This window comes from Aquarana catesbeiana, linkage group LG01, assembly GCF_042186555.1.
Source record: "Aquarana catesbeiana isolate 2022-GZ linkage group LG01, ASM4218655v1, whole genome shotgun sequence".
Classification (NCBI taxonomy): Eukaryota; Metazoa; Chordata; class Amphibia; order Anura; family Ranidae; genus Aquarana; species Aquarana catesbeiana.
The window spans coordinates 94,214,309-94,228,909 of record NC_133324.1 but is presented as its reverse complement, the minus strand read 5'-3'; the positions used below and the strand labels follow the sequence as shown (position 1 = coordinate 94,228,909).

Here is a 14,601-nt window from a genome sequence, read left to right as displayed (position 1 = left end):
CTCTCTCTCGATCTCGATCTCTCTCTCTCTCTCTCTCTCTCTCTCTCTCTCTCTCTCTCTATATAGTGGAGAAGTAATAAGCATGCTTACAGGCAAGGTCCCCATGGTCTTTTGATGCTATTGATGGTTTGATTACTTGACAAGTTCACTTTAAGCTCACTTGAAAATTAAATTATTATTATTACCCCCCTGTAAACAGTGGAAACAGGAATTAATTGCTCAGGGCTGCTCTTTGTTTCACAGGCTGCTGTTCTGCTACTCCCCGTGTCTTTCTCTAAGCATAGTGGGAGGGAGAGCAGGACAGGCAGCCTGATAAATTAATAGAACTCCATCCAAAATCAGGGTAGGTAAGCGGGGGGAGAGCCCATAAATAGTCTGAGGCCTGTGCCACAGGGGCAGTGTTCCTGGATCCAGTTTTGCAGGAGGAGACCCCTGCCCCCTGGGGTAGAAGTCTGGGAGGAAGCCAGTCAGAAGACACTGAGGTCTCAGCTAGGCTTAGCTGGGGGCTTATTCACAAGTCCTGGTCCAAGGATACAGTTGGGTCAGGAAGAAGCTCATGGGATAAAGCTGGGAGGAAGTTGGGAGGAAGTTGTGGGACAAAGCCCAAGCTGTCTAGAGGCTGTGTGAGTATACATCTCCCTCTCTGGGAAGAGCCTGGTGGATATGGGCAGGAGGCAAATGATGTTCCTGTGGCTGAGTACAAGACCCCAGTGCTGCAAAGTGTGAAAGTGTGTAGCTTTGAACTCTGGAAGGAGTACAGGTCACAGTCAGCCTATAGATTCAGAAGTGTACACAGTGTGGCCAACAGCTGGGCACACTGCCAGAAGTTAAGGAGTCTTCACTTTGTTCCAATTACAGTTCACCAGGGTATCCCACGCTCCCTATTCCCCGTAAAAGTCCCTATTCCAATAAAAAAAAAACTAAAAAGAACCCCTACACTGTTTTCTGAGCCAGTGAAGAAGGAAGAAAATATTGTGTGCCTGGCTTTGTGTGCTATAAAGGGGTAAATAGGACCAAATTCACCCATGGCTTTTTAGGGGGTGCACAACAATAAGAAGCTTATAACACAATGAATGTTTATAAATGATGTCTCTAATCAATTACTAGTTTTTTTTTCATACACCTGGCTCCTTTTTCCCAGAATTGCTTCCCTGAGCTTCTGGTTAAGAGGAAGGTGCATTGCAAATGTAATAAAGACACATGACTTTTACTACATGTGCAATCATTCTTAGAGCCATTGATGCAAAAAGCATGTGTGCTCACAGTTGCCAATCACTAAGCTGGGGAGTAAGCCATCAGCATGTTGAGCTGTGGGAGCGGGTTTATAAGGGTGGCTCCAGGGGACCCTGAAAAGAGAATGGGGCCACCCTAACAGAAAGAGACGATATAGATATTTTTAATTGGGATTTAAGAGAAATGGCAGGCAGAAAACAAAACAAACACCAAACCAAGTAAGTACAGACCTAGGCTACTCTGTCATTTTCTTACCGAAGGTTTCTTAACAGTTTAATAAAGATTGATACATGCTTACCTTTCATGTTACATTGTGCTTCCATTGTCTCCTGCAGCCCTTTTATCATGTTCCGTAATACGGCACACTCTGCACATTAATAAGCAGAAACACAGAGATGAATGTGCGCCTTTCACATAAACACAATGAACAAATTAGCTTTTATGATGTATCACAAAAGCATAATATTTTTTTTTTAATGTAAATTAATGTAAAATTTATTCAGCTTCAGACACATCTCACATACCTAAACATAGAAAAATACTGTATTGCTGTATTAAAGTGATTCTCTACTTTTGGTTTAGGGCCGTTGAACACAATGCATTGTGGTACCGTGTGTTAAGGTGTGCTGCATTAACTCACTTTGAATGTAACTTAGCACAAAAATTGTACCTGTGTCAGGGCTGGGCTCAGCCCTTCCTTCTCTGAGCTGGCCACTCAGCTGTCGGCTAATTGCCAGCTCCTATCTCTCCACAGTGACTCACCTGTTGATGTTATCCTGCTCATCAGTTCTGCCTACTTAAGTTGTTTAGCCCAGATGATCTCTGCCTTCGTCTTGGTCACATCTCTAGATATGCTCTCCTGTGTTCCTGTTAAAGACTTGCTGGGCTGACATTCCTTCTGGCTCCAGATCCTGCTTGCTGTTCTACTACGCTCATCTCTGGCTCCCTGACATTTTGGCTTGTCTGACTATCCATTCCGGTTCCTGAACTCTGGCTATGTTTTGACTAAGTTTACTGTGTTTATCTTTTTTATTATTATTATTAAACAAGGGAGATTTAACTGTACTTCTGTCTCAGTCTGATTCATGGTTTCTGACAGTAGACGAAGGCCACTAATTTAGAAGATGCAGTCAATCCACTTGTTGGTAATATTTTTTCCAGATTGGATGAGCAGGATCACCACATAGATCAGTTTGCCATGGTGTTACAAGCGCTCCTGAGTCGCACGGCTCACCTGGAATCACCCAATGTGGCTGCTCCAGTCTCTGTGCAGGCACCCACCTCGAGTATTACCTCTATAAGATATATGTCTGGTTCCGCTCCGCTTCTCCAGCGATTTGGGGGTGATCCAGTCCAATGTAGAGGGTTTCTCAACCAGGTTGAGATATACTTTGAGATGCTGCCCTAGGAGTTTCCACGGACAGAAACAAAGTAGGTTCTGTGGGCGCATACAGTACCTGGTGCATTGGAAAGGGTACGGTCCGGAGGAATGCTCTTGAGTCTCATCCTCAGACGTACATGCCCATGTCCTCCTCCATGATTTCTATAGATGTTTTCCCCTCTAGCCTGGTGGTCCTTCGAGGGGGAGGAGTCATTGAGGAGGGGGTACTGTCAGGGCTGGGCTCAGCCCTTCCTTCTCTGAGCTGGCCGCTCAGCTGTCAGCTAATTGCCAGCTCCTATCTCTCCACAGTGACTCACCTGTTGATGATATCCTGCTCGTCAGTTTTGCCTACTTAAGTTGTTCAGCCCAGATGATCTCTGCCTTCGCCTTGGTCACATCTCTAGAGATGCTCTCCTGTGTTCCTGTTAAAGACTTGCTTGGCTGACATTCCTTCTGGCTCCAGATCCTGCTTGTTGTTCTACTACGCTCATCTCTGGCTTTCTGACATTTTGGCTTGTCTGACTATCCGTTCCGGTTTCTGAACTCTGGCTGTGTTTTGACTAAGTTTACTCTGTTTACCTTTTTTTATTATTATTATTAAACAAGTGAGATTTAACTGTACATCTGTCTCAGTCTGATTCATGGTTTCTGACAGTAGACGAAGGACACGAATTCAGAAGATGCAGTCAATCCACTTGTTGGTAATATTTTTTTCAGATTGGATGAGCAGGATCACCACGTGGATCAGTTTGCCATGGTGTTACTAGCACTCCTGAGTCGCACGGCTCACCTGTAATCTCCCACTGTGGCTGCTCCAGTCTCTGTGCAGGCACCCACCTCGAGTATTACCTCTATAAGATATATGTCTGGTTCCGCTCCGCTTCTCCAGCGATTTGGGGGTGATCCAGTCCAATGCAGAGGGTTTCTCAACCAGGTTGAGATATACTTTGAGATGCTGCCCCAGGAGTTTCCCACGGACAGAAACAAAGTAGGTTCTGTGGGCACATACAGTACCTGGTGCATTGGAAAGGGTACGGGTCGGAGGAATGCTCTTGGGTCTCATCCTCGGATGTACACGCCCATGTCCTCCTCCATGATTTCTATAGACGTTTTCCCCTCAAGCCTGGTGGTCCTGTGAGGGGGAGGGGTCATTGAGGAGGGGGTACTGTCAGGGCTGGGCTCAGCCCTTCCTTCTCTGAGCTGGCCACTCAGCTGTCGGCTAATTGCCAGCTCCTATCTCTCCACAGTGACTCACCTGTTGATGATGTCCTGCTCGTCAGTTCTGCCTACTTAAGTTATTCAGCCCAGATGATCTCTGCCTTCGCCTTGGTCACATCTCTAGAGATGCTCTCCTGTGTTCCTGTTAAAGACTTGCTTGGCTGACATTCCTTCTGGCTCCAGATCCTGCTTGCTGTTCTACTATGCTCATCTCTGGCTCCCTGACATTTTGGCTTGTTTGACTATCCGTTCCGGTTTCTGAACTCTGGCTCTGGTTTGACTAAGTTTACTCTGTTTACCTTTTTTAAATTATTATTAAACAAGTGAGATTTAACTGTACTTCTGTTTCAGTCTGATTCATGGTTTCTGACACCTTTATTTTTTGTATAATGCTGGATGGCTGCTTTGCCCCCTACTGAAACAATACGTTAGGGTGCCATTCAAAGGGAATGACATTGCAGTGCCTTATTACCACAATGTGTGGTAAAATGCGCTTTTTACTTCACATTTCCAAAAAGAATCATTTACGCATGGGCCTTAACATTTATCTATTGCCCTCTTGCATTTATAAACAAGAAAAAGATCAGAGTTTGAGTTCATGATCCCCTTACTGCTGAGCTGATAAACATCCAGGTGTTTAATCTGTCTCACTTTAAATTATCGCTACAGATAACTACAGGCTCTAAGCAGACAATTGTTCAAGCTTGAAAAAACCCTCTATTTGCAGGACAACGTTTTGAAATATCTGAAAGTGTGGCATCCATGGGTCTCTCACTTTCACCTCCCAATTTTGAGGACTCTTTACTTGAACCTTGATCGAAGGTTGGTCAAATCCAATTAAGATATGGTCTGTTCTCTTAGTTGCTTCCAGCGGTCCCTGAGAACCCCTGCCATTTCCTTTTCCAATTTCTCCTTTACATATTCTTTTTATTCATCTCAATAGCCTGACGAGTTTAAACAATGGTTACCCTCTTATGGGTATATGAGGGATATACCCACTTGCTCTACCATCTGATCAGGCTGTCGGACAAATGTTATTTTATATCTGATTTGCTGTTCATACTTTCCTGATATATTCTTTACTCTGTTCAAGTGTCTTACTTCAAGACTTTCGTTGTTGATTATTGAGTCATTGTTTGCTTTAAATAAAATATATTGTACAAGAAAAGTTTGAGTTCTTCCAGGATTCAGATTTTCTGTCTTTCACTTACCACAGTTGGGGCTGTACGGTAGGACAATCTGTTGGGTAGACCTGTCTACTATATGTCCCCACAGTGTTAGCTGTGACTTTAGGAGTCATGAGAATAAACGGCTGCCCTGCCCTGGTGAAAGGGTACCATGGAAAGTAGGTGATTGATACATATAGCTTGTTAGGAAGCTAGCAATTGTCTGTGTTGGACAGGACTCAGGACTCAGGATATAGTTTGCAAACTAAATGTACTCTGCTGTAAACTGTTTGTAACCTTGTGTGCTGTTGCCCCTGGAGGGATACTAATCTGTGCTTCACATTATGGCAGGATAAGGAGGTAAGATCCAATGAGGAGTCTGTGTAAGATCGCAATGTGATGCAGAGTGTCGGTGGGAGGGGGGAGGGCAGAGAGCTGAAGCATAGTGTGTATAAGGCAGCAGTGTGATCCAGGGGGAGGGGGCAGAGAGCTGGAGCATTGTGTGTAAAAGGCAGCAGTGTGATCCTGGGGGAGAGGGCAGAGAGCTGGAGAATTGTGTGTAAAAGGCAGCAGTGTGATCCTGGGGGAGGGGGGCAGAGAGCCAGAGCATTGTGCGTATAAGTCAAAATAGTAGTAAAGGTCTTGCGAGCTACCAAATCAAAGATCCCCTATCTCTTATAATAGTGTGATGACAGCTGCTAACACTAATCACGTCCCATACTAACGCGTGAGAATCACAGATAAACAAGTAAATCATGTGCTGCGCTATCCCCTTAATGATCTGCTGAACCTGCAGCAAAAAACCTAAAAAACAAAATTGTTAACTAAAGTGATGTGCCTATAAATTTAATCCCAAGAATAAAAAAAAAATTATATATATATATATATATATATATATATATATGTGCGACTGTTGTCATCATACAGCTTACAACTTCATATAGCGTGAATATACACACATTTCATAAAATATAAGTATTGATACAAATGTGATCCATAAAGTGCTCAGGTGCATATAGGTCCTGATACTCTGACCATCCAGGGTCAGTTTTTAGCATCCTTAATACAAAGGTAATAAAAGTGACTTGATAGGTGACTGTGAATATAGCGATCTTCAGCAGTGATTACACTTAGGTGCTCCCCACCCCAAGGTAATGGCCGCTCACCTCAGAGCATGTGACCTCGCAATTAAGTTTGGTCAGTACACGTTTTTGAATCGTCAAAACGGATTCCAGGTCAGGTTGCAAGGTCCAAATACTGCTCAAAGATGTGGCATCCTCATATATAAATATCAAAAAGAGACTTCCATAGTGTAATAACATTTTGAAAAGATTTTATTTAATGCAAAGCCCTGATCCCCCTGATGAAGATACAATATTTCTCTTGTATCGACACGAGTAGGGGAGGGGACTGGACGGCGCAGGAGGCAGCTGGTCTGTCATATGCAGTAGAAGCACACAATCTCATCCACGGCTTGGCGCTATTAAGGCATGCTATAGAGCGGTGCACTACCGCACTAGACCCATGTGAGTACCCTATAATAGGGCTTTGTTTTCATTAAATAAAATCTTTTAAAAACGTTTTTACACTATGGAAGTCTCTTTTTGATATTTATATATGAGGATGCCACATCTTTGAGCAGTATTTGCACCTTGCAACCTGACCTGGAATCCGTTTTGACGATTCAAAAGCGTGTACTGACCAAACTTAATTGCGCTGTCACACGCTCTGTGGTGAGCGACCATTACCTTGGGGTGGGGAGCACCTGAGTATAATCACTGCTGAAGATCGCTATATTCACAGTCATCTATCAAGTTACGTTTATTATCTTTGTATTAAAGTGGAGGTCCACCCTAAAAAACAAAAAAAACAAAAACAAAAACATAAAAACGCTCCTTTAAATACATTAAAAAACATTTGAAAAAAAAAAAAAAATGTACTTACCAGAAATGCCTGTTGCTAGGCAGATCGTCCTAATCTGCCACTTACTATTTCGTGGTGATCTTCAGTCTTCTCCTCCTCTGGGAAATTTGGGCGCGGTGTCTTCTGGGACTTGTGTGTGTCACAGAAGACAGCCGCCCATTCAGAAATCGCCGGGGGACTCGGGCATGTGCAGTAGGAAGCGCGCAGTGAAGCCGCAAGGCTCCACTGCCTGTTTGCCTTAGTGAGGCACTCCTCCACTGTGCCTTGCTAGGAAGGGACCACTCTGTTAGCAGCCACAATTCAACACATGGATTTGCACATTCATAACCCATTGACCAGTATTTGAGGGCGTAGGAATCAGTTGGCTTGTGTATCCCCTGGCCCGCCCTCCAATGTGTTGGGAGGATGGTCGGAACCCTGCCTCAACCCCGGTTGAGACAGTTATATCTTAGACCTTAACAGATCCCATTGCTGGAAGTTCTCCTTGATTTTTGGGCTATTTTGTAAGTAGCCTCTCCAATTAAGCGGACAATATTGATATCTTTTCTCTATTAAACTGAGGTTCTACATGTATCAATATTCATCATATTCTTTTGCTTTTCTTAGTAAAAATATGGGTTCTCAAACTAAGGATGCCCTATCAAGCTTAATTTTAAATCCTGATATTATCAATTTTCTTCTATTGAGTTTGTACTCATTTCATGTGATTTTGTGATTTTGATTGGCAATTTTAATTCATGTATTTCTGTTATGAACTGCATTCATGTATGTCCATTGATTTGTTTGCATTCCAGATTCCTTGATAATTGTTACTATTAATATGTCAATCTTTTTGATTATATTTGAATTTATACTACTTCATTGTTACTGTATGCATCAAAATCATGGACTACCCCTAGGGGTTATTGACTTTAAATTCAATCCAAATCATTTTACCTACTCACATGTATTCATCATTTTTACTCTCAATTGACATGCTTCATTTAAAGTCCAACTTGTCCCCCTTTTTCTTTCTTTAAGGACGCTGAAAACTGACCCTGGATGGTCAGAGTATTACAGACCTATATGCACCTGAGCACTTTATGGATCACTTTTGTATCAATATTTATATTTTATGAAATGTGTGTATATTCACGCTATATGACGTTGTAAGCTGTATGACGACAACAGTCATATATATAGGCACATCACTTTAGTTAACCGTTTTTTAGGTTTTTTGCTGCAGGTTCAGCAGATCAATAAGGGGATAGTGCAGCACATGATTTATTTATTTATCTGTCATTGTGTGCATAAGGCATGTAAAATGCATGTTAGTGGTCCACGGGATTCAAAATTGTGAGTTTAGTGGTCCGTGAGGTCCAAAAGGTTGGCGACCACTGGTCTAGAAGCAGTGTGTCCCTCCTGGCGTTTTAGTGCATCCATGAGAGACAGAGGAAGTCCGTACTGAAGGCAGCTTGTCAAAGGTTATGGCAGACTGTGGCAGGACAAGGCTAAATGCGCTATGGAGTTGTACTGGCATTTTGGGCCCTGTACATTCAGAGACGAAGGTCTAACCTTCATATCTTCATCGGTGGTCTTCCTCTTTGAGTTTGGCAGAGCCCTTTATGACAACACTGTGCAATAAAAAAACAACCAAATGGCATCTTTTTCATACCTTCTGCTGAGCTCTGTTCTTTTGCCTGGCTTATTTTCCACAATCTATTTAATCGCTCCAGCTGAATCTCAAGCAGGTTATTTTTTCCATTAACCTCTGCAAATTTCTGTATGAATACAAACAATTCAATTGTACAAAACACACTGAACATGTTGGGTAATTATTTTACAAAATAACAGCTTGTTTTATATAATCATTTGTACGTTCTGATAGATAATGCCCCATAGTGCTCGCAGGACATCAATATGTGTATTACAAAACACAGCTGCATCTGTTTCCATTTAACAGCTGCAGAAGGTTCTCACTTTGAACTTGTTTCTGTTATTTCCCTCGGCTGAATTAAAGGGCCACAAAAATGTGTTTGAAGCCCACACTCCCTTTTCACATTTTCTCGCTATTTCTCATACATTCTTCCTCATATGCCCCATATCTGCCCTTCTTTTCCCCAAATTGTATTTCTTGGTCGTCCAGAACCAGATTTTTGGGTTTGCCGGCCCCAGGCACCTCAACACCAAACTGTAGGATCTGTCTGGAAGGACCAAGACCAACACCAACCTTCACCCATCATGGCGGGCAAAGTCTAAGTAGATCCTCAGGGACTTAATCCCCTTTTCTTGAGGTCCCCTGCCCTGGACCTATAGAGCATCCTACTGGAAACACCTTGGCACGGGGTTCCATATACACAGGTTACAGTGCTGAATGAACGCATTACAGGCAATCCCTGCATGTTTGTTTGAATCTCATCATAATGAGGACCGAGGACCATCCATCTTAGCATCACAGCTGTAGGATTGGATCCGGACAACACCAATCTCCTGATCCCTCCTGGAACCATTGAGAATCTGGTAGCATTATGCAGAGAGTTACACATAAGTTACCATCACCTTCAGACATTGGCGAAAAAGCTGAGGTACTTCCTATGGGGGAGAGGTTGTATAGGAGAGGACGTCCTTTCTGTTTCTGACAGTGTCCATTCACCTATAGGTGGCTCATAACCCAGGTAGTCATGATTTAAAACCTGCTCTGTGCCCTTGGATGTAAGAATAAGAAATAAGCTGTCTCCTAGGGTGGCAGAACTGTTAGGGGCAGCTCAGATTATGTTTTTGTTTGCTGCCAGCAGGGCCGGGCCACCCCTGAGGAGAGGTAAAGTGGTGGTAAACTCTCCATTGTGACTTTCCTCCATTTAAATCATCCTGAAACAAAATGTGCATGGTACTGTTTTTATGTTCTGCCTAACCTTTGCTGTTCATCAGATATCGAGCGATGTTCTCTTTAACCACTTCAGCTCTGGAAGGTTTTACCCCCTTCATGACCAGGCCATTTTTTTTTTGCAATACTGCACTGCGTCGCTTTAACTGACAATTGCGCAGTGGTGGGACGTTGTTAAATGTACATACTTTTTTCCCACAAATAGAGCTTTCTTTTGTGGTATTTGATCACCTCTGAGGTTTTTATTTTTTGCGCGATAAACAAAAAAAGATCGACAAAAAAAACAATATTTTTTACTTTCTGCTGTAAAACACATCCAGTAAAACAAATTTAAAAAATCTAATTTCTTCATCTATTTAGGCCAATATGTATTTTGCTACATATTTTTGGTAAAAAAAAAATCCCAATAAGCGTACATTGATTGGTTTGCACAAAAGTTATAGCGTCTACAAACTATGGACTTTTTATTTTTAAAATTTTTTTTTTACTAGTAATGGCGGTGATGAGCAATTTTTAGCAGGACTGCGACATTTCATCAGACAAATCTGACACTTTAAGGACTTACACTTTAAGGACTGCCCCACGTACATATACCTGATGATACCTGACTTCACCCTATAGAGTTTTCTGTAAACATGAACTTACACTTTAAGTGGTTAAAGATGTCACCTGCGCATGCACATACTAGCGGCTATTTATGGCATAATTTGTGTGTCATCAGTCCTTTCCGGACTGTACCTCTGATGCCTGCGTCATCCAGTCTCCAGCATTGCAATACCATGAGAGTACATCCACATTCAGAAGTTGGATGGAATGTTTAAAAAAGAGGCTTGGCCAATACTCAATATTCATGCTCAAGAGTTCGTATATTTCTGACAGGAAGGGTGGACATAAACTAATATGGAGCCGGCTTTAGATGGGAAGCATGAAACAGAAATGATGCAGCTAAAATGTAAGGCAAACCGAGGGGGATTATTAATGATCTGGAAAGATGTAAAATGCTTTTGTATACTTGCTACATGGATTTTAAAAATTTGTATGGCTGAGTATACTACCGCTTTAAGGGCCCTTTCACACTGAGGCGGTTTGCAGGCGCTATTACGCTAATAATAGCTCCTGCAAACCGACCCGAAAGTGCCGCTGCTTTTCCTCCAGTGTGAAAGCCCCGAGGGCTTTCACACTGGAGCGGTGCTCTAGCAGGACGGGAAAAAAAGTCCTGCTAGCAGCATTTTCGGAGCGGTGAAGGAGTGGAGTGTATACCGCTCCTTCACCGCTCCTGCCCATTGAAATCATTGGGACAACGCGGCTGTACTGCCGGCAAAGCGCCTCTGCAGAGGCACTTTGTAGTGGTATTTAACCCTTTCTCGGCCGCTAGCGGGGGGTAAAACCGCCCCGCTAGCGGCCAAATACCGACGGTAAAGCATCCTGCCGATGCAGACACTCCCTGCTCCATTAACCTAGCAATATAATACAAAACCAGTAGACCCACTGTACCACCAACCGACTCTTCCCCTACCTCTTGTACAAATTCCAGCCACTCCCGCCATACTCTAGAGTATGCTGCCCACGTCGCCTCACTTACCGATTTTCTGATCCATCCAGCGACGAGGCCAACGCTATCCCCCACAACCAATCGGGACAAGGCACCCCCTGCTGCTCCGCATCCGATGCCAACTCTCTGAACCTGTCCCACTGGAAGCGAGACAACGCATCAGCGATAACATTCTCGACACCCAGGAGGTGTACTGCATGAATGAAGGCATTCAGTTGCAAACAACGCAAAACCAAGTGTTGCAGTAACCTAATAACTGGCGGAGAAGACGCAGTAATCCTATTGATCACCTGCACCACCCCCAAATTGTCCCCATGAAAGCGCACCTTCCGGTCCTTAAACGCCGCACCCCACAATTCCACCGCCAGCACCACCGGAAACAGTTCCAGCAGCACTAAGTTAGTTGTAAAACCCGCTTCAATCCATGCCTGTGGCCATGGACCTGCGCTCCACTGACCCTGAAAGAATCCCCCTATAACCCGTGGAGCCGGCCGCATCCGTAAACAGTTCGATGTCAAAATTACTAACCGGTCCTGACATCCATAGCGCCCATCCGTTAAAGGACTCCAAGAAGGTATGCCATACCCTCAAGTCTGCCCTATGCTCCTGTCCCAAGCGGACGTAGTGTCTGGGGGACTTAACACCAGCTGTACCTGCCGCTAGCCTGTGGCAGAATACCCTCCCCATTGGCAAAATTCGGCACGCAAAATTCAGCTTACCCAATAGCGATTGCAGCCCCCGAAGCTGAACTTTGCGCAGTCCAATCATACCTGCAATTTCCTTTTTGAGATCCGCCAACTTATCCTCTGGTAACCTGCATTCCATAGCCACCGAGTCCAGGACAATGCCCAGGAAGACAATGACCGTACTAGGTCTCTCAGTCTTCTCGAGTGCCAATGGAATGCCGAACCTATCTGCGATGTGTTCCAACGTTGCCAGGAGCACCGCGCAGATTCTGGAAGAGGCTGGTCCTATGCAAAGAAAATCATCCAAATAATGAATGACCGAATTCATGCCTGACACATCACGCACCACCCATTCAACGAAAGAGCTGAATTGCTCAAATAACGCGCAAGATATGGAGCAGCCCATCGGCAAGCATTGGTCAACGTAAAATTGGTCATTCCAATGACATCCCAGCAACCGGAAACTATCCGGGTGAACCGGCAATAGCCGGAAAGCTGACTCCACGTCCGCTTTAGCCATCAATGCTCCCTTGCCGTAACGCAGCACCCACCCCACCGCAGCATCAAACGATGCGTAAGACACCGAGCAAGCTGCTGGATCAATTGCGTCATTCACCGATCCTCCTTTCGGAAAAGACAGGTGATGAATGAGCCTGAACTTGTTATGCTCCTTCTTCGGCACCACCCCCAACGGGGATACGACCAAATCCGCAAAAGGCGGTGATGTAAATGGGCCCCCCAGTCTCTCCAAAGCAACCTCCTTCTGTAGTTTCTCAGAAACCACCTCCGGATGTTGCATGGCTGATCTCAAATTGGGGGGGAACAGGGGGAATGATCCCCAAAGTACACAGAATCCTAAAACCCACTGTAAACCCTGACTCTAACAACTGCGCCGCCTCCCTATCCGGATACCTACCGAGAAACGGCAGCATTCTGTTCACCATCACTGGGGTCCTCCCTCTTGTTTTCAGTCTCCCCAGCGCGACCTATGCCCTGTTTAAAACATCTGGACGCCGGATGAGACCCTCCACATCTGGAACACTCGTGTTTGTATCGGCATGTAGCTCCAAATTTACAGGTCCCTGTGTTGTACTGCCAACAAACCCCTTTTCTGTTTCTGGCCGATTGTCCCTGGGTCGAAGGTCCACCGCCCCCCCCCCCTGAAAAAACTGGTTAGGCGCCCTCGCTGATGTCATCAGGCGCATCCAAAGGCTGATGTCCTTATGGTCCCATCTTAACTCCAGCCGTACCGCTCTCCGTTGACGAAACTGCTCATCATACCGTAGCCATCCTGTACCACCGTAGACTCTGTATGCCTCCCCTATCGCGTCCTGGTAACAGAAGAGCGCCAAACAATGTTCAGGGCTCTTCTCCCCTATGACACTAGCCATGATTGCAAACGCTTGCAACCAGTTAGTAAACGTCCTGGGGATCAACCTGTACCTCCTTTTTTCTTCATCCTCCTTTTTTGAATCGTCCGGTTTAACCCTATCCAGGTTAAACTTCTCTAACGGTAGCAGGGAAAATATTTCGATGTACTCACCTTTCCACAGTTTCTCACGCACCTCCTGTTTCAGGTGAGCTCCCAACGGCCCCTCATAACAAACATAGACTTCGCATTTTGCAGCATCGCCCAACCTGATAATGTCCTGCCTCCCCTTAGCCCCTTTTGTCGTCCCTTGCGGGGAACTATTTGCCGTTGTCGCCCCTGCAGGCCCCGGGACTGTACTCACAGCCGCCGGCACCACTGAGCTCCCCCCAGCTGTACTGGCTTCAACAGCACCCCCAACAGGCGACACCCATGCCGATGTTGGCCCAGCAGCGCCTCTTTCTGCATTTTCAAACTTTGCTACCAATTCTTTTATCCCCGCCAAAAAGCCCAATAAACCCGCCGCCCCACTAGATGTGGGCACACTCCCCGCATTTCTTTCCATCCCAACTAAACTCCCATCCACCACATCAGAGACAGATCCTCCCTCCTTAGTTATGGACAAAGGCAACTTACCTGGCTGCACAGGTGTGGACCCATCAGCCGACCGTCTGTTCTCCTCCAACCGCACACTCTCAAGTGGACCCGTCTCCTCTTCCGACCTGGACTGTTCTCCTGGGGACCGCAGCTCCATTACCGCCTCCTCTTCAGATGAAAGCCCACCAGGCGAAACCGCCCTGGTTGCCGCTAGAGCTGCCGACATCCGTCCTTGCCTCCACGCAGCATGGCCTGTTACCGATTTTTGGACAGCCTTGCGAGGACCAGTGTAGGCCCCCTCAGTCCCGCCGGCCTCTGCTCTCCCAGGCGCCAATCCCGACCACCTCCCACGATCGCTCCTCATTCGGTCCCCTGCTGCAGTATTGGAAAGCCCGGGGACCTCTGCCATTGCCCTCTGCGCTGTGTGTCCTGTCTCCTCTGACGCCATCTTCCTCTGCGCTGCATGTCCTGTCTCCTGTGACTGTCTCCTGGGGGCGGGGGAGGGGCCCGCACTCACACTCTACCTAACCGGGCTCCCCTTGTCCACTAACGCTGCACGCTTCGCCGCCGGACCCGACAGGGTCCCAGCAGCATCACCACCCCCCGCCCTCCG

The 14,601-nt window shown here is 45.6% G+C and overlaps 1 protein-coding gene across 1 annotated transcript in view; it reads right to left on the bottom strand.

The window, feature by feature from the left end:
* The window catches only part of CCDC152 (coiled-coil domain containing 152), an 83,723-nt gene extending 69,509 nt beyond the window's left edge, over positions 1–14,214 (bottom strand). Inside the window, exons 1-5 of the mRNA XM_073631325.1 lie at positions 14,028–14,214; positions 12,107–12,307; positions 11,367–11,476; positions 8,576–8,681; positions 1,532–1,600 (exon numbers count right to left, since the gene is read on the bottom strand). Of these exons, the coding sequence (XP_073487426.1) occupies positions 1,532–1,600; positions 8,576–8,681; positions 11,367–11,476; positions 12,107–12,307; positions 14,028–14,214 (673 nt within the window). The remainder of the gene's footprint in view (positions 1–1,531; positions 1,601–8,575; positions 8,682–11,366; positions 11,477–12,106; positions 12,308–14,027) is intronic.
* Between the last annotated feature and the right edge of the window lie 387 nt (positions 14,215–14,601).